General features: G+C 38.4%; 2 protein-coding genes across 3 annotated transcripts; both read left to right on the top strand.

The window, feature by feature from the left end:
• Window positions 1-1,610: 1,610 nt before the first annotated feature.
• Window positions 1,611-9,263, top strand: LOC108951030 (sortilin-related receptor). The gene is made up of 7 exons (XM_026835232.1): window positions 1,611-1,706; window positions 3,081-3,223; window positions 3,534-3,718; window positions 4,579-4,824; window positions 5,995-6,095; window positions 8,152-8,299; window positions 9,175-9,263. The coding sequence occupies exons 1-7, from the start codon at window positions 1,634-1,636 to the stop codon at window positions 9,176-9,178; spliced, it is 900 nt and encodes a 299-aa protein (XP_026691033.1). The 5' UTR covers window positions 1,611-1,633; the 3' UTR covers window positions 9,179-9,263.
• Window positions 9,179-16,877, top strand: LOC100175554 (putative D-cysteine desulfhydrase 1, mitochondrial). 2 transcript variants are annotated; one of them, XM_026834153.1, is made up of 8 exons: window positions 9,179-9,458; window positions 10,213-10,444; window positions 11,129-11,237; window positions 11,488-11,618; window positions 11,731-15,239; window positions 15,315-15,428; window positions 15,509-15,667; window positions 15,726-15,849. In XM_026834153.1, the coding sequence occupies exons 1-5, from the start codon at window positions 9,314-9,316 to the stop codon at window positions 13,853-13,855; spliced, it is 2,742 nt and encodes a 913-aa protein (XP_026689954.1). In that variant the 5' UTR covers window positions 9,179-9,313; the 3' UTR covers window positions 13,856-15,239; window positions 15,315-15,428; window positions 15,509-15,667; window positions 15,726-15,849. The 2 variants fall into 2 exon arrangements, with proteins under 2 accessions (XP_026689954.1, XP_002121189.1); XM_002121153.5 differs by lacking the exons at window positions 9,179-9,458; window positions 10,213-10,444; window positions 11,129-11,237; window positions 11,488-11,618 and adding exons at window positions 15,920-16,120; window positions 16,190-16,353; window positions 16,426-16,566; window positions 16,627-16,877 and having other exon boundaries at window positions 14,706-15,239; window positions 15,726-15,859.
• The last annotated feature ends 1,771 nt before the right edge of the window (window positions 16,878-18,648 follow it).

The following is an 18,648-nucleotide window of genomic DNA, read 5'->3' as shown; positions in this document are numbered from 1 at the left end:
TGTCAGGGCCTTTATCATATGTTTACCCTGAACCGGTCGATAATGTGATACATAAAACGGAAACGACCGTGGTAAATTACGAGCAGTTTAAACGGATATAACGTGGCATATGGGAAGACATATCGGACAAGTAGTGCGTAGAAATACGGCAATAGCATTTTCAAGAAGTAATACTGTTCTGTAAATTACGTGTACCAAAACGGCACATAAAACAATGTCACGAACAGCTGCTTGAATCCAGTAGATTTTATTCACAACCGTTGCCTTTAAAGAATAAGTATATAGTGTACAAGCATATGGATGTATAGACGGGATTTACAGGGTAGATTCCTTTTGTTGTTTTACGATTTCCAAATATTGGCGCAGCAGTCAGTAAGGTGAACGCTTAAGAAATGTAAGAAGACACGACAAGCATATTTGTTACACAGAAAGGCTATAACTGTTAAAAACTGTCAAAATGGCGGTAATTTTTCTTCTGCAAACCACGTTGCAAATATAAGCCACATGCTGCAAAATAAGTTAATTCGGTAAATCAGTTTATTCTGTGACGCAAAAGGACAAGGTTCGGTCTGAGTGGAGCCTCGCCTTTTTCAATGTCGCGTTGCTGGAGGTGCTTCTTTAAGGACTCGATGTGGCTTCAGAGCCCGTGGAATGCTGGCATGACAGGATGCTCGCTTATACGGCAACCTCTCTGATCACTTTCACGGTTAATTAGCATGTCGCTTGCTTAACGTGACCGAAGACAGGCAGCCGCAGCGACTAAATGTTTACTTTGTTTCAGCAGCGTTGTAAAAGTCGTTGTGCTGTAAAAAAGTTGTAAGTGATTAAAGCGTTTTCCATGTGAGGACACGTATATAGTTGCAATAAAATCGATGATGCCATTTGCGCTGCAATTTCTGTGCGTGAAATATTCATGCTAACCGGGTTTCGTCACTTAATTCGCCATGTCGAGCTGCGGTGAAATTAAATCCAAACCTGTTTACCAAAACGGGTCATTTGACGAAAAGCAGATAATGTGTTTGGATGCCAGATGATATTTAGTTTCATCAGGTGTGGTGCTTGTTTGCCTCCCTCATTTCGGTTGATTTATTCAAAATGCGGCATGCGAAATCCCTTGTTGTGTGTTGGCAGGGAATCAGAACAAATGCTAGTTAAGGTTATTTCCACTCCTGTATTTTTTTTAATTGATTTGATGTGGAATGTGCGTTGTATGTCAAACTTACAAGAATTTAATCATTAATATATCTATTTGCTGCTGATGCAACGCAGAATACTTTAACAGCGAGCGCATAGTTTACAAAATATCTAGTTCACCATAACTCTTCCTCACACTTCTTTTAATCTTGTAAGTTTTAAGAGCGCTCGGGATTTTTAGGCAAACATATGGTGGTGTCGCGAGTATTTATATTCTATGCCTCTTATCTGAGAAGGTATTGGCAATGTTGCGATATAAACTTGTGTAGACGAAGGACGGTATATTCATTAGACTATATAGAAAGTTTTATGCTGGTTTTAACAGGATTTGGCCTCTTAAACAAAGCCAGAGTCAAGGAGTGCATAACACTTGAGCGAATAAGTCTTACTTAATAATCATTTTCGTCAACAGAAAACATATTTAGTTATAAGGTTGAAAATGGTTTCTGTGCGCTCTCCCTACTCGACGAAACTTTTGTCTATTACGGTTCTACTTGCATCCTTGTGTGTTGGTAAGATATGCTTATACGTGTATTGATAAGTAGCTGACATGGTTTTGGTTTTGATATAAAAATATAAGTTGATATGTTCTAGTTACAGTTAAGGTTTGGTAAGATAAGACAGCTTTTCATTCTATTTTCTCGTCCTATTTGGTAGTTAACAAAAGCATTTAAAGAATTATAAATTCGTATCCTCACGACTCCTATATCGACCTTTGTTAAATGTTTTAAGCACGAACAGGATATTTGGATACTATATGTTCAAGGTGTCTTCGCCCACCTTACTATATATTAAAACGAGAACTGTTGTCCGTAATAATCTTTTAGTGTTTGCGCTGTACAGGTTCCTTTAAGAGTCACAGAGTTTAGCAAGACCCATGCGGATAAACACGGTAAACCGACTTCAATCTCTGCAAAGCCCACACGTAAACAAAGGGGTAGTCATGCCAAGCTAAAGTACCTTCCTACACACACTACTTAACCGACCGCGGGAAAACTGTATATACATTTTTCTAAGTTGGAATATATTTTTGGGTGCATGTGTTTGGTCGCATATACTATACACAACTAAATAAAACAGTTTGTATGCGTTTACAAAGCAATAAAATATCAGTTAAAAAGCAATTCGCACGTAAACAGGAGAGGTCCCATGGCGACTTAATATCAATATGTCACTCTATTGCCTGGATTTGCAAACAACTTACTTGGCATTAAGGTTTGTCTGTTGGGACATATAAACCTCACCGCCGCTTCGATTTGCGCAACAAATTCGCGCTGTTCGTAATAACTGCAAATAACAAATTTATTTTGCCCCGTGTGAATTCTTAATGAGATACTGGCTCGATCAGAGGAAGCGTTGGCCGCAATCTTCTAATATGCAGTCGTACTGTGTGTTTTAATGCGATGGGCATCCCACAAAGTTGATAAAACGCATGATGCCACAAAGTGATAAAACGCACTTTCAGTCAATTATGGAGATACATTTATTAAAAACGCGCGCATTTGGCTGAAAGTGTTTCTCTTGTGATGAGCCCGATAACCTTCGAGTCAATATTGACTGTAAAACAAAAGATAAAATTTTGTAAAACCGCAATTTTTGCCGCCGTGGCGAAGCGTATCCGATCTATTTGTTCAGTAAGGAAAGTCCATTTGTATGTATACCAGTCACGTATAGTAAGCAAACCAATACGAACCTAGTGTGACATTCATTGAGGTTTGGGGGGTGGGATTGGTCTGAAATTCGTGGGAAAGTAAAAAGCATTTTTGGGACAAAAATCGATCGTAAGTCAAACCGCGCTACTGGGAGACGGCCAAATCAATATTACCAGCTTCTGTCGGTTCGGTAATTTGGTGAACGCGACAATAAAGCAAATAATATCTCTGCAGGACTGCAAGCTGGGAATTGGACTGCAGAACTTTCAGGAAGGATCGACTGGAAAGAATTACCCAACGAATCCCCAAGCGAGTGCTATGCAAATAATTGGCCTTACTATCTGTGCGAAAAGCGGCCCAACTGCTTCACTGCCCAAGTTAGTAAATATAAGTTTAACCATATACTTGAAACCATAATTTGACAAAGCCCAGAAGATTTGTTAATTTCATGTAAATGTGTATAGGAGACACACTCATGAAACATCATCTAACACGACTCGCGTTTCAATAGGGGGACACGGCCCGTTTCGTATGACTCTAAATAATTTAGATTCCCAGCTGTATAGCTGTTTATTGGATGCATATACATAACCACGCGGCTTCGTGGCCGGCTAGATAAAGAGGATGGCGCGTCAACAGTTTAATTTTCCCCTTTTCACGATGTGTACTTTGTTGGTGTTTTTACAGCAAGCATGCGACGGCCACGACGACTGCGGGGATTCAACAGACGAATGCAGAGGAATGTGCAAGGAGACTTTTACTTGCGCAAAACTAGGCGAGTGTATCGCCATTGACAAATTCTGCGACGGAATATCCGACTGCCAAGACGGAAGTGACGAAATGGAAGCCACAGACGACTCGTCTCCTAGCACGTACATATTTCGTTGACCAAAGCGCTTCTTAACCATAAGTAGATGGCCAACCATATAAATGGGCCACAGAGTTATTACTATAAAAAAAAAACGAAAATTCGAAGCGTTTTAATTCAGCTGTTAGTAATTTTAATGTTAATTTAAATTGTTAACATACAAAAATGTAAACTAGAAACATTCTCCTTGGAATAACAATTGAAACTTCAGAAGCATTGTCGTTTTGTTGCAAATTGGGGGTGGTAAAAAACGGTTGGGCGCCCGGTGCACTAAACTGATAAGCAATAAGCATATTCCACTTCTCCACTTCATGAGAATTAATCTGTATTGTCCAAAACAGTATCTATATATGGAAAGGCAATTACAATCACATATGCCAAGTAATTATAAAGAACATTCATTTTATTCCTTTGATATTTTAACCGTGTTTCGTGTAAACGGACCGAACAGGTCTTTTAACAATCATTTGTTATTTTTCCCAGATGGCAGCTACATCTGCAGTTAATAATAAAGCGGTTCTGGTTTAATCACATTTCCCATTCGCAGTATAATAGATATATGTCGTGTTATTGCAAAATACCGCGTTTTAAGGAAATCGTTGAAACAAAATGCAGTCCTAATCGTAGACCCACAGGAACACATGAAACTGGTTACTGTAAAGAACCACTTGTTGCAGAACACATTCGATAAAAGAGAAACGTACTGTGTTCGAAAAAAATAGTTGCAACTTATAAATGACCTGTTGTTGTGAATGCTGTTTTATGGGGACTGTATTTATTTGTCCCAACACTAACCCCATGTTATATATATATATTTCGAGATTTTTAAAGCAGAAACCCAAACAAGTGCTATTATTTCTTCAGATTTTCTTGCGTGAACGCGTGGCGGTATGTTCTTCAAACGGGCAAAGATTCGCAGCAACATTGGAAAGAGCAACGAGTTCCATGGAATGTCAACTCACGTGACATGTTCATCCCTGATGTTACGTCAAAGAAATGTCATCTTCCAACCCACCTCCTCTGTGACGGAGTGAACCACTGCGGTGACCATTCTGACGAGTGTCATCCTGATTGCGACGACTCCGTACGCTTCTATTGCAACAATGGGAGGTAAAGGCATAACTAATTATTGAAAGCTGCCATAACGGGTTTGGGGCAATGAAATCCACAGTAATATTTATATGTGAGTTTTCCATTGAGTCGAAGTCAATTAGTTGCTAAGTCAGCTTGATTTTTGTTCCCTAATTGATAGCCACTTATAAGGAACCACGGAGCAATTTGAACCTAATTCGGCTTTAATTCACTTTTAGTGTCAGCCATCTTTATTTAGAGGGTTCGATCCGATCTATTATTCACGGCGCTTTCATGTTAAGATTCTAAATGATTCTTTCGCTTTGTTGCCTCATTAAACTTGGTCTATAGGAAAATATTTTAACGTTGCCAAGCTGTCGCCTGCAATCGTGGCGGGCGATAAATAAGCCCAACTAAGCGTTAAGCCATTTTCGTACATATAGCGTACACTAAGCGTAGATAAAGCTGGCTTGGTAATTGGACGCTCATCGACCAAGCCAGTGAACACGACCAATGTAAACGGTGCCAAAATCTGCTCGCGATTAAAAATTCCCTATCCCCGCCCATGCATTATTTACCGTATCGCAGTTTGGACCTTGTCGAACACGCGGCGGAATTTACAAATTCGATCGGCGCACCGCTCAACCGAATACAAAACTGAACTATTTATGAGAGCCCGAGCCTGGACACGACTTTTCGTCGGAATAGTTCAAGGTTCTGTTTGCAAAACAGCGTTCATATTAAAAATGGATGAATGAACTTTATTGTGTCTAATGTAAGAAACTAAAATACGGTACGAGGAATTGGCATTTAGCGGCTAATATTTTTAAACGTTGTTTACCGATGCATAACTTAGTATAGTTGCACCATATACCATGGTTTGTGTGGTGTGGTATAGCAAATGCGTGTTCAGAACGCCCAGAAGTGTAATATTTCCCACAATATAGAGCAACGGTAATTTGCGCCATTTAAATGAAGCTTTTTTTTCTAAATGGGGCTCCGCCGGTTGTCAACTAACTTTGATTTATCATTAAAAACATTTTGTGAGGTTTATCTGCAAAGAAGCTTAACTTGGCTGCATAATTAGTAGCAGCTGCTTCGCGTAATCTATGTGCATAAAAAAGCCAACGGCAGGTGCGGAAGTACGTTCGTATTTTAAATTACAATTCAGATGGCCGAACGTGAGTAATAGTTAGCAAACTTCGACAGGTGCATCTCTATCAGAAATCGATGTGATGGTCGTGACGATTGCGGCGACGGAAGTGACGAAACAAAGGATTGTGATTCTAAGTTTAAGTGCGACGACAACGGTAGGCTATGTGTTTATAACGTATTTACTGGGCCGCGGTAATGAAACTGAATATCCTATGCGTGCTTAAAGTTTTATTGCCTCTTAAATGTGGTTACGCAACTGTTTGAAGTCTCTTTCGCGAATAAAGCAAGGTTGAATTAGAATTACAAAATATAGACTGTAAAACAAATTTTTGCAATTAGAATAAACGAGTTGACTTTTCTTGCCTATATAGAGTAGGGGAAGACGGGAAACTAAAGCACATATTATCCTAAATTTCCAAAATCAAAATAGATTTTTAGGGTGATACCACGACAACAATTCAAAAAATAGAATAAAACACACGGGCAGTTGTTTGGCGCTTCGCACAACAGGTGTAATTTTACCATTTCAAAAACACAGGGTAAGACGGGACAATTTAAAATCATTGTTAATTAAATACCACGAAATAATATTAAACGCTTTGAAAATCAAGTTTGAACACTCTTTTCTCTACCGCTTTAGTTTTTAACGTGTTACCTATACAGTACAATGTTGTAGGAAAAATTGCTGGTAGTGTCTGAACGATATTATGAATTTATAAAAACAGAAAATTGATAATAACTGTTGAGGACTTTACATTTTTGCTACAAATTGAGTCATGCTACACTGTTTTTTTTGCTCAAGACAACTAGATACACCCTTTATTTAACTTAACTCAGCCATAACAGTAAAGTTAAATTTATCAGTTAGGCCGAAAAGTCATTATCCGTCAAATGACACCGAGTTCTGTTCGGCAAATCATTCACGTCGGTGTTCGATGGTTTAACATTGATCGCCCAACGAACAATTAAACAAGGGAATTATTTAGCTCATTAACCGCTTTAATCTGAAGTTTATTCTCGTAAAATAAACGGCTTAAAATGTTACTTTCTATGAAGCTGCAGAGCTTTTGGCGGTCTTCCAAATGTGTCAGGTCCGCTGGGAGAACCGTTAGGATTAGAATTGAAAAACCCAATTCCTTTTGTTCTTCGAATTACGGTTATAAGAAACATAGAGCACATACATAATGTAATTTTAAAATTATTTAGTAACCCGGCAGTCAACACTACAATGCAACGTTACATTCGCTTGTAAAAAAACTATGCATTCGTTTGCACACAATAAAACGGAATTGTGAAACACATTTAACGTCCGCAAAATCAGATTATGTAATTTTACGAAAAATTCGATGCGGCCAAGTTAACAAGCAAGGCGCAAATGCGTGGGGCTTAAACTGCCGCTGTTTCTCCTTCAATTGAGTTTTGCCGCCACGCTGTTTGCAAATCCAAATAACAGCATTATTGAAACGTCGAAAATCAATACGATTTCGGTAATGCAACTTCCATTAATAATTAATTTTGAGAGTCCCTAACCATCGATAAAACGCCTGACAGTGTACTTATCAGGGCACTGGATAAAACCGAGCTCTGCCGGCGTATAGGCCCCCTTTAAGTAATAACCATACAGTAAGTTTTCATTCAACACGTAACACTATTAGGCAGTGATTCATCGCACAGTGCATGCATGTGTGGTTCTCGTGCATCATTGAACGCTTTGGTGCGAATTTAATGTTGGATGACCGCACCCAAAGTGGAATTACAGAATAAATATCGACTGATTTAATTCAACAAGGAATGATGATTCACACTATAAAGCTAAATTAGTTCTTCGTTAACGTCACCGCCATAATATCAAAATGCCATTTTACAGAGCCGACATCGGGCCATTCAAAATGCTGTCAAGTTACCGAAAACTGTGTTGTCAGGCCACACGTAAGACTGTATTACAAGAGAGCAAACTATTGACAAATTATACGAATAATAATTGAACCGTATAGCCAAGCTTTTAAAGCTATAAAACGTCAGATGAATATTTTAAAGTGGTGATAAAATAGGAACATCTCGAAGAGAAATGGGTAGAAGCCATCAAACAGTAACTGATATAACGTCTATGAGGCCGAACTGAACAAACACATTCAAGCGAAAGTGTTTGCTTACAAAACAGAGCGTACTTGTATATCCGTATGAATAAATAACGAAAAAGTATTCACCCAGGAACTGTTAGCATTGCTTTCGCTAAATTCTGTGACGGACACCGAGACTGTCCGGACGGAAGAGATGAAATTCATGTAAAAGAGGACGACGGTGTCATGTGCTCCAATATTGGCAATTTTAAAAACCTGACCTGCCTACTTCCCCCAAGGTAAGAGGCAGAGACGGCTGTTTTGGTTTCTCTTCCTTTTCTTATACAAGGCATTCGTGCTATACTCCGGGTGTGGTGGCCTAAGGTTAGCGATTCTCCGCTACAAAAATTACGATCGATTTTACCGAGATGAACAGTGGTTTTCGTTGTCTAAACTCTGTCACGTTTCGACAGAATCAACTGTTTATACTTTAGGTTTTTTAGGCAATATATAAAGCGCCCACAACATAGCATACTGCGCACACATACAAACGATTTCAAATTAACTATGTTTTTAGCCGTATAATAACTGTTGATACAGATAAGGATTTATTATACGAACAACATTCCATTAATACCTATATTTTTCCACACGGCCTGGAAGGAGTAGAGAGCGTATTCAAATTGTGTATAGATTATAAACAGTCGCATTTGTTTTGGTCGCTTTAAATACCCTCAAAGGCAGTTTAATATTGATTTTAGGGGCCATATAAATATAGCTTACTGGGCAATTCTATAAAGGTGCGGGACATAAACAAATTAGAAATCGCTTAATCAATGAAATAGGGAGTGACATTTTATGAAAAACGGCATATTTTCTGGGAACATCAGAAGATAAGAATGTTGGAGGGGAATAATTAAAAAATTTTTTTAAAAAACCCGTTATAACAATATTTACAATGCTTCAGCACACCTGAAATTGTAAAAATATCGAAACACGATGGAAAACTGTCGTCTTATTTTGTACGTGGATAAAAGTGAATGCAAATACCATAAAAGTCAATATAGGAATGTGGTGAATAATGATAAATGTGTTCTCAANGGTTTAACTTAACTTTCTCAAACCAACCTATAGTGAATGTGATTTATAATAATTCCAATGACGGGTTATGCAGCTAAATTTGTGAAGGACACGAGCACTGTTTGGATCGAGCAGACGAGTGCGGAACGGATTGTCAATACTCGTTTGTCTGTGGAAACGGCAAGTGTCTCTTTAGCACAAAGGCGTGTGATGGTCATGACGATTGTGGAGACATGAGCGACGAATGCGGGGGAAACGGGACGTGTACTGAAACCTTCACTTGCGATGATGGTTCATGCATTGCATTGAGTCGATTCTGCGACGGCACACAAGATTGCGCAAATGGTGAAGACGAAATTGAGAGCGACAGTACATTAGGTATTGATTCAATAATGTAATTTCTAGCGTTATTATAACCACGGACCGGATCGACCGGAAAGATTATGAAATTTTCGAGACGTGGTAAAGTGGTCTCGTCTCAAGAAAATAACAAAATGGCAACCACAGATAAGTCATTTACATTCAAACCCATGTAAACAAATTGCCCCCAGTTATTTATAAGTTTTTTAATACCGTATGTTTGTGTTTGAAAATAGTCAGTCGGGTTGTACATAATACTGTGTGGTAAGGTGGCACACCTATATAGCACATAATATCCAAATAACTTGATCGTGGCTGAAATAAATACCAAATAATAACGGTCTATATGGGGGTCGTGAGAAAACGGTTTTAAAACTCGTTGAATGGTCTTTGTTTACTACCAAATTGAACGATAAAAAAGAAGAAAAGGTGTCTCCCTTTCTCCCGGACAAAGAAAATACCTTTATAATAAACTTCACCATAACCTTTTTACTATCAATCGGGTAACAGATAAGGTACAGGTGCCACCGACTTAGCGTTTAAGTATAAAAAGTATAACCCCTTGGCCCAAAGACGACTGGTCGTAAAAATTATCTGTTTGAAGTTCAAAAAATATACACTGTGTATTTGACAAAGACACGATCAGTAGCTGTTTTAACGATCAATTCTATCTTATTCTGTAAAATTTATTGTATTACATGGTGAGTTGTTTGCACAGTATATATTTGACACTATAGTGTCGACAAACATAAAGGATTGATTGATTGTGCAGGTAACATGGCAGTATCGTGTTCCAACCGTTACCAAAGCATCAACAATAAGCTGTATAACACTCACACTAACCGAGTGTGCTCCCTTCCACTGAGGCATGTATGCGACGGTGTGGATCATTGTGAGAATCGAACGGACGAGTGCCAGGAAGGATGCGTGCACTCTCTTTTTTGCGACGGTGGGGACACTTGCCATCATCGTTCAAGTCTATGCAACGGGGAAAGCGAATGCAGGTACAGCTGTGTTTTGTGATGGTGTGACTGTAGGAACTAAGTTTGCATTAAACTTTATTAATGATCGAATACCGACACAATCCGGATATAACCGGATATTATAGAATATATGTCCTGTGCAGCACGGCAGGGACCCCGTAGAGAGTTATAGGCCAGAGTTGGAACATTACCCAGATTTGCTGGCCGTTGGTCAGAGTTGCGGGTTGTTTTAGTAGAAGAAGCATTCTCGCCCTCCAATGGACCGTTGTTGGTTGTTTAAAACACGATTAGGGTGTATGGGTGCTGAGGGTGTTCCGTCGCTTCCATCCTGCTATAATTTCAATTCATGCAGAAGTGCTGTTAGCCATCTCACATACGCCCGACAACAATTTAACGAACATATTAAATGTGTTGCGAGTTAATAATAAAAAAAAGATAGTCGTTATATAACCACGTATGCGATCCGGTGTGTACAGGCTTATATTTAATCTCCGTTCATCCATGCGCTATAGTGTAGTTCTACATGCATTAATAATGAGCCTGTGATTAGATGCTTGATATAGTTTGCACGCATCGTTATCTTTTCTTTGTTCATTGTACTTGGGGATGTTATCTCGGATAAAGCGGGTAATGGGACATCCAAACGACGAGATGATGCATGACACCTTACCCGAAACTCTAGTCACAGTTATTTTTACGTTGCAGCGATGGAAAAGACGAGCCGCTCAAAAATGGAGAACATATTTCCATAAAAAGAGGTTTCAAATGTACAGTGGAAAGACACGGATCTCAAAATCTCTGCGTTGTACCTCAGGTATGTGAGAGATGTAATGTAAATTCTCAACAATTTCTGCGTCAAACGTTTAGTGCATTAAATTGTAGACATGACAGACGCCGAGCGCGCATATGACGCAAATTGGGATAAAACGGTTTCATCCCGTCGTGCATACTTCCCGTTTCCAAAATTTGATTTTTATAATACCTGCCCATGCATTATTCATAGCAATAAATGCTTACTCAATAAATAAAGCCACGTGACAGTGACGGGTTTGTTTATCCACCAGGAATTTTTAGAGGACGACGTGAAAGACTGTGTGGATGAAAGCGATTGGTGCTTGGTATCTGTGAATGGCTCCACAACGAATAACAATTGTGCTCAATGCATAACGGAACCGGGCTTCTTCATATCAAAAAAGTAATATTATTCCTTCATGTAAATACGCACTTTTTTTACAGTTTCGGAAATTTTATGTGTGTAATATTTAAATCACTCAATCTATATATGTTAGATTGTATTTTTCTTCTAGGCAAATATGTGATGGAAATTTTGATTGCCCAGATCTTTCCGATGAGTGCCTGTGTCAAAACCAAAACACGTCAAACATCTGCGCTAATTTGTGTTTCGGGCCATCCACCGTTCGTGGTCATTGTCCCTGCCCACCGTATTCTGTACCATGCCTTCTTAGCAATGATACCAATAAAGAATACGAAGAGCAGGAGATTAATTGCATTGACTCGCTCAAGTTCTGCGACGGTGTTCTCGACTGCCCGAATGGTGCGGACGAGCTGTACTGTGGTCCCGGCTCTGAGCGCAGTGAACGGTATTACTCGCACCAGTGCACAAGGAGTCAACCTAAAAACATATGGGCACCAATAGAAGCGACAGCATGCGACGGAAAACCAGAGTGCATTGATATGGAGGACGAGTGTTTGGATAGCTGTGGAGAAAAGCCCTACTTTTGCTCCAAAATGGGGCCCACCGGACTATTTACATGCAGCGAGCAATATACCCTGCCAGGTCGTCTGATCTGCGACGGTCACAAGAATTGCAGCAAGTCTGGAGAAGACGAAATCGGCTGCACCAATCGTTTTATCTGCAAAAACGAAACAGCGAAAGTATACAGTGTAAGAAAGAGTCAAGTGTGCGATTTCGTTGCAGACTGTGAGGACCAAAGCGACGAAGCTGATTGCCACGCCAGCCATTTCTATTGCGAAGGCGGAAAACCTTTCTTTGTGGATAAACGTTACATGTTTGATGGGAAACGTGACTGTGAAGATGGTAGCGACGAATGTCCCAAAGATTCGTTCAAGGGGTCTGTGTTTTCGTCTGCTGAGAATATGATCGAAAGCCGATTTCTTCAAGTCATGGTGTGGGTTATGGGAATATTAGCTATTGGGGGCAATGCGGCGGTTATAGTGCACACAATCAGTCTTTTATGTTATCACGCTCGCCGTAAGCTCACCAAAGTCGCTGTCGTGTACAGCTGTTTGGTACTTAACCTGTCAATAGCTGACCTCCTGATGGGTGTTTTTCTTATTGCTCTTGGCATCAGAAGTGCGTCCACATCTGGTAACTACTGTCTTATAGACCACAGTTGGCGGTCAGGAACACCTTGTTCAGTGCTGGGGACTTTGGCAGTGCTGTCAAGTGAAGTGTCTCTTCTTACTCTAGCCATCTTGTCATCATACCGCATGTTCTGTGTCATATGGCCAATACAAAGCCGCACCCTACAGGTACACTTTTCTATTGGACTGGCTGTTAGCACGTGGATCTTCGCTGGCACGATAGCGTTCATACCGCTAAGCAAAATGTTCCAGGAGTATTTTGTAACACAAACGATGCTCTCGACGAACCCCTACTTTTTTACTGAACTGGTTGACAAACCAGCGTTCACCACATTTTCAAAGATTCTTCTCTCATATAAAAACGATACATCTCCAGCAGTCCAACAAGGTAACTTATTCACCTGGGAGAGAATGAGCAAACAACTGAAAGATTTCAATCCCGAATACAAAGCCATTAGCTATTTAGGCTACTACAGTACACACGCAACGTGCTTGCCGAAACTGTTCGTGGACAAACGGGATTTGGGTTGGCAGTTCTCACTTACGGTCACGATAACGAATTTCATATTATGTCTGTATATAGTGGGAGCGTATGCTGTGATATTCCGACCCAGACAAGTGAACAAGTCATCAGTTACAAGCCAAGGTACGCGAAACATGCAGAAACGAATAGCTATTCTTGTTGCAACAGATTGCGCTTGCTGGCTTCCAATCTGTCTCATCGCATTCCTAATCTTCTCCGGTGTAGAAATTTCCAACACGGTATACTCAATCACAGCAATTATAATTTTACCTATAAACAGTGCTTTGAATCCCCTGTTTTATTCAAATGCTGTTCAAATACTCTTCACCAGGATACTGAACTATCTTTCAAAGTTTGAAACCTTTAACGCCGTACGCAAATCAATTGCCGGAATCACAATATTTAAATGCTGGAAGACTGCAACAGAGAAACGAGAGGGACAGGACGGGAAGAATCTGCTTCGTGGCCACGAAGATACAGACGGTGGACACATCGTTAAGATGAAATCACACGTGACTGAGCATACGGTGTTAGACACTGTTATGACAGAGTCTGTTGTTTAAAGTCTTAAAAGAAACACTATGACTGCCGAGAATAACTTATTTGATCATCGACTTATTGTCGGTTGATTGTGAATTACTTCTTTAACTGCTGTTGGATACTGTTGTGTGACACAATCTGGTGGTTAAATATTACTTATTTGACTGTTTAAATCTTTTTCTTATTGTTTCCAATAACACTGTTGGTATAATCAGCGTTGCCAAGGTTGAAATTCAATTTATCTGATAGATGCATGTATATAAGTTACTTTAAAGACATTCTAGTTTTCTTTAACCGGCTTGGCAGTCAAGTTTTAACCAAGCTTGCTGTATATATTTTGAACATATACGTTTAACACTATATGGCTTTAGAGCCCGGATGTGTTACTTTTTATTTGCAACTGTGTTTTCGTGATATATATATATTCCAGCCCATACATATTTAAAATATAAATTTACCTACTTTAGAGTTCTTTTTAAATATTTTTTCACAACATCTTTGTTGACACTTAAAAGGATGAATACTATAGTGTTTCTGGTATATACGTAAATAATTTATTTTAGAGTTCACAGTTTGTGCATTGCTGATTGGTTTTAATTATTTTATACACATACGCATTCTAATTAACCTTGCTTCACATTCATAGGCTATTACATTGTTCGCGAGAGTTAAAATGGATGTTAACATTTATTCACAACTGATATTTTGCTTCATTCGTTATTATGTGCGATCGTTCATCAACGATGTAAATACACTCACTTCGTGGATATGTGATCAAGCCAATGCACAACAGTATATTTTCATTAGGAGACAAAAGTAATATATAAGTTCATTTGTTGGAACATATAGTCGAAAATATAGGTATTATGTTTATTTTCGAAGTCTGGTTGGAACATATAATACAATATTGGTGATTTGTGCACACTTACAAGTAAAACAACAGGGGTCGGAAGCTAAAGAAAAAATAATTTGTTTATAGTCCAAAGTACGGCCTACTAGAGATATCTCTAGTAGGTCGTGTCCAAAGTTAGATCATAGTACTCTATGTTTGAAATGTAAAATGGGAATATACAATCAGGGATTTACCCTTTTAAAGGATTTCACCTAGCGTGAGGAAAGAACATAGATATCGTTGGTAACATATATTTAAAACAATGGCGAAAGAAAAGCAACAACGTAGACTGGATATGTTTTAGAAACATGTTTACATTATCTAATTGCTTTATATGCTTTACGTTACCTCTTTAAATTAAAATGCTAAGGCGGTGTTGGTCTTCACATTCAAATTTTCAGTTACAACTTTGTACGTACTGGTCCCAAATGTCCGTAAAACACTATTCTGTATCTAATTACCAGGCACCTGAATGGGCCAAAGACATTCTAAAGAAACCGGAAAAACGAGTTAAGGTAGTACCAGCTTTCAAAATATGCACTTAAAAATATTTAGCAGAGTATAAAATACTCCATATCTCTTTTATTCAGCTTGCAGTGTTACCTACACCAATCCACAAGTGGAGACTTGATGGTTTACCTCAAGATGTTGAACTGTTCATTAAAAGAGACGATATGACTGGCAGTACATTAAGCGGCAACAAGGTAATAGTTTGTTGAGTTTTCCAACTTACGCTGACCTAAAATTTATGGATAATGAATGTAATTTAAATAACTCATTACAGGTACGCAAACTTGAGTTTATTTTGGGTGATGCTTTGTCTCGAGGATGTAAGGCAGTTATAACATGTGGCAGTATCCAGTCTAATCACTGCAGAGCAACAGCTGTGGCAGCAAGAGAACTAGGTCTGGATAGCTACCTATTACTTCGAAACAAATCTCCTGTAAGAAACATCTTGACCTGACCATGCTTAAGCTGTATTCATTGTATTTACTTTAAAGATTCTGCCTTGTTTTGACAATCTTGGGAACTTGCCTTCTATGCTATGTGGGAGCCAGATTTACTTTATACCAAAGAATTCAAAATATGAAACCACAATCAAGCCAAAACAAGAACAACTTGCAAGAGAAATAGAGTAAGTTTGTCTTGTTATTTTTTATCTTACAAATTATAAAGCATTATTCTCAAAACACAGGGAGAAAACAGGCAATCCTGTGTGTTGTATTCCAGTGGGCGGGTCAAACAGTATTGGAGTATTCGGTTATATAGAAGCTTGGAAAGAGATGGAACACCAAAATGTTTGCACCGATTTTGATGATGTGGTCATTGCTTGTGGCAGTGGTGGCTCTATAGCGGGCCTTGCTATTGGTAATTATCTAACTGGACAGAAAATAAAGTAAGCTTGAATGAATTTATCGAACTGCAGATCCTTCATTAATTATTCTAAACAAAACTGTTAATGCAGGCTTCATGCTGTATCAGTATGTGACGATAAATATTTTTTCCATGAACATGTTAATCAAATGTTGAATGAGCTTGGCATATCTGGTGCTCAATCTGAAGACTTGGTTGATATAATTGATGGTTACAAAGGGGAAGGATATGGTTTAACAACAAAGCAAGATCATGGTAAACATTTATTTACAGTAATAGCTACTTCCAACAAAATACATGTGTATCAGTATGATACTATTTTTACAGAGTTTTTACACAACATTGCCTCAACAACTGGCATACTGTGTGATCCAGTATACACAGGTAAAGCTGTAAAAGGAATGATTACAGAGTTAAACAATACCCCTGGGAGGTTCAAAGGATCGCGAGTACTTTATATCCACACAGGTATACAAACTTGTTGTTTAGGTGAACTATATCTGGTTTAAACCTCTGCTGCTTTTGTAGGTGGTGTTTTTGGTTTGTTCGATTCAACTATCAACAGTAAGCTTGAACAGAAATACTCCAATGGAAACATGTTTTCGTGGTTTAATGATTCTCCTGAGAAAATCGCGTAACTTCATTGATCAAATCATTTTCCCAAAAGATCAATAGATTTATCATAATATACCTATTTAATTTTTTTTAATTACTGTTTTAAGCCTCATTGCAATATTGTGATAGTGAATTTCGATCAATAAATAGTACATGCAAAAGTATTGTTTATATGTAAAGTGAACCATCACTGGGAACTATAAAACCAGTGCCTATCAACACTACATCAATAAGTGTCCAGACTCCCAATCCTCCAAAGCTAAATAACTTTCCTAAACCCTCCTGCCAATGTCCAAGATAGAATCTGTCAATTCCCAACCCACCAAGGGTAACGCTTAGAATAAATGCAACAAGCCTACTGCGCCCTGAAGTCCAATTACAAGGGACCATCTTGGTAAATGTCCGGTGCCCTAAGCAAAAAACGTTCTCTCTAGTTTCACATGTTGCTTTTACTTTAACCCTTGGTGTTGATGCAACATTACAACTAGTGTTTGATTGTGTGCAATCATGCTCCTCTCCTGGCTTTGTCAGAAAGCAGTATTTGCATTGAAACTCTTTTGTCATGTTTTGTTTCCCAATGCATGTCAAGAAGTTATATACTTTACAGTGAAACAATGCTGTTTCACCATATCTGCAATTGTCATTTGTGTCGCATTTGTAGCAGCTTGCAGAAAGAGCATTGCAATTGCTATTATCACAAAGTCTTTTCAATCTGGCGATAGTTTCATTACTTAAGTTAGATGTAACAGAACCATTTATCTTTGAAGAAGCTTCATTATTGGCATTGACACTAGACAGGAGTGCTGTGAAGCTCCAAGTTAAAACAGTTCCAAGAGTTAAAATTTGTACAAAACCCTTCATTCATGGGCAATGCTTCACAGGTAATCGACTTCCTAACTGTTACCTATCAGATCTGTTAAATTTTCTTTGTTTTAATCACAATTTCTCTGTGGTTTCGTTCCGCTCAGGCTTAACTACTAAAAATGGTACAATTCTAAATACCACAATACAGCACATACAGGATACAGCACACACATGCAAAAATCATGTTATTTGGAGCACATACACACGATGATACGTACATCATGTTATATGGAGCACACACACTTATCATGCAGTTTATTTTTTTAGCATGTTGTTGCGTGTATGTGCTCTGTATAACACGACGTTTGCATGTTCGCGTCTCGTGTGTATGTGTTGTATGAGCTCCTTATGTCATATGTGTATGTGCTGTATTGTGGTATTTAGAGTGGTCCCTAAAAATGTGAACTTTTGTTTGAATACAGATGTTTAAATGCAATCTAAAAGTATCATTTATTCCCAAAATGTCCCAAAAACAAAACAGCTTCTTAAAGTAGAGGCTGTTTTTTAAAAACTTATTTTTCCAATTAAATACAGCTAAACAGCACACGGTAACATACCTGATAACTCCTAAGCTGCCAAAGCTGGCACGGAGTGTATGAAACAGAACACCCGTGTTTAACGACTGCCTTTTCCGCACCAAGGTGATCCTAGAATACAGATATTTTAGCGGCCATTTTCGATACCTTCTACTGGTGCCACCAACCTAAAATTTGGACACTGTACTAACTAGACCCCAGCGGTACCGAATCTAAAATAAAAAATAAAAATTTCGAAAAAATATTAATTATGAATATTAATATTCGTCATAAAAACATATTTATAGAATTTTCTCCCGTTCCAGCTTTGAATATGTTATAGCGCTACGTAATAGCTACAAAATGAAACATTTTTTTCTTTAAAAAAGTGCGGGGATAGATGTTAAATATAAAAAAGTATGATCATAACTCGAATCATATAAATATTATATTTTCGATTTTTTTTGCGAAAATATAACTCACGCATACATCTATGTAGGTCACTAGCATGTTATCCCCATCGAAAAAAAAATTAATTTCAATTTTTTTTTATAAC

Source organism: Ciona intestinalis, chromosome 1, assembly GCF_000224145.3.
Source record: "Ciona intestinalis chromosome 1, KH, whole genome shotgun sequence".
NCBI classification, from domain to species: Eukaryota; Metazoa; Chordata; class Ascidiacea; order Phlebobranchia; family Cionidae; genus Ciona; species Ciona intestinalis.
This window is presented reverse-complemented; position numbering and strand designations above follow the sequence as displayed.

What these genes read in the sequence shown, in the direction of transcription:
- LOC108951030 (XM_026835232.1), top strand. Translation starts at nt 1,634, where the DNA reads ATGGTTTCTGTGCGCTCTCCCTACTCGACGAAACTTTTGTCTATTACG. An exon ending in CCAACTGCTTCACTGCCCAA is followed by an intron (nt 3,224 to 3,533) that starts GTTAGTAAATAT and finishes GTGTTTTTACAG; the next exon opens with CAAGCATGCGACGGCCACGA. An exon ending in GACGACTCGTCTCCTAGCAC is followed by an intron (nt 3,719 to 4,578) that starts GTACATATTTCG and finishes TTATTTCTTCAG; the next exon opens with ATTTTCTTGCGTGAACGCGT.
- LOC100175554 (XM_026834153.1), top strand. Translation starts at nt 9,314, where the DNA reads ATGAGCGACGAATGCGGGGGAAACGGGACGTGTACTGAAACCTTCACT. An exon ending in TGAGAGCGACAGTACATTAG is followed by an intron (nt 9,459 to 10,212) that starts GTATTGATTCAA and finishes TTGATTGTGCAG; the next exon opens with GTAACATGGCAGTATCGTGT. An exon ending in GGCTTCTTCATATCAAAAAA is followed by an intron (nt 11,619 to 11,730) that starts GTAATATTATTC and finishes TTTTTCTTCTAG; the next exon opens with GCAAATATGTGATGGAAATT.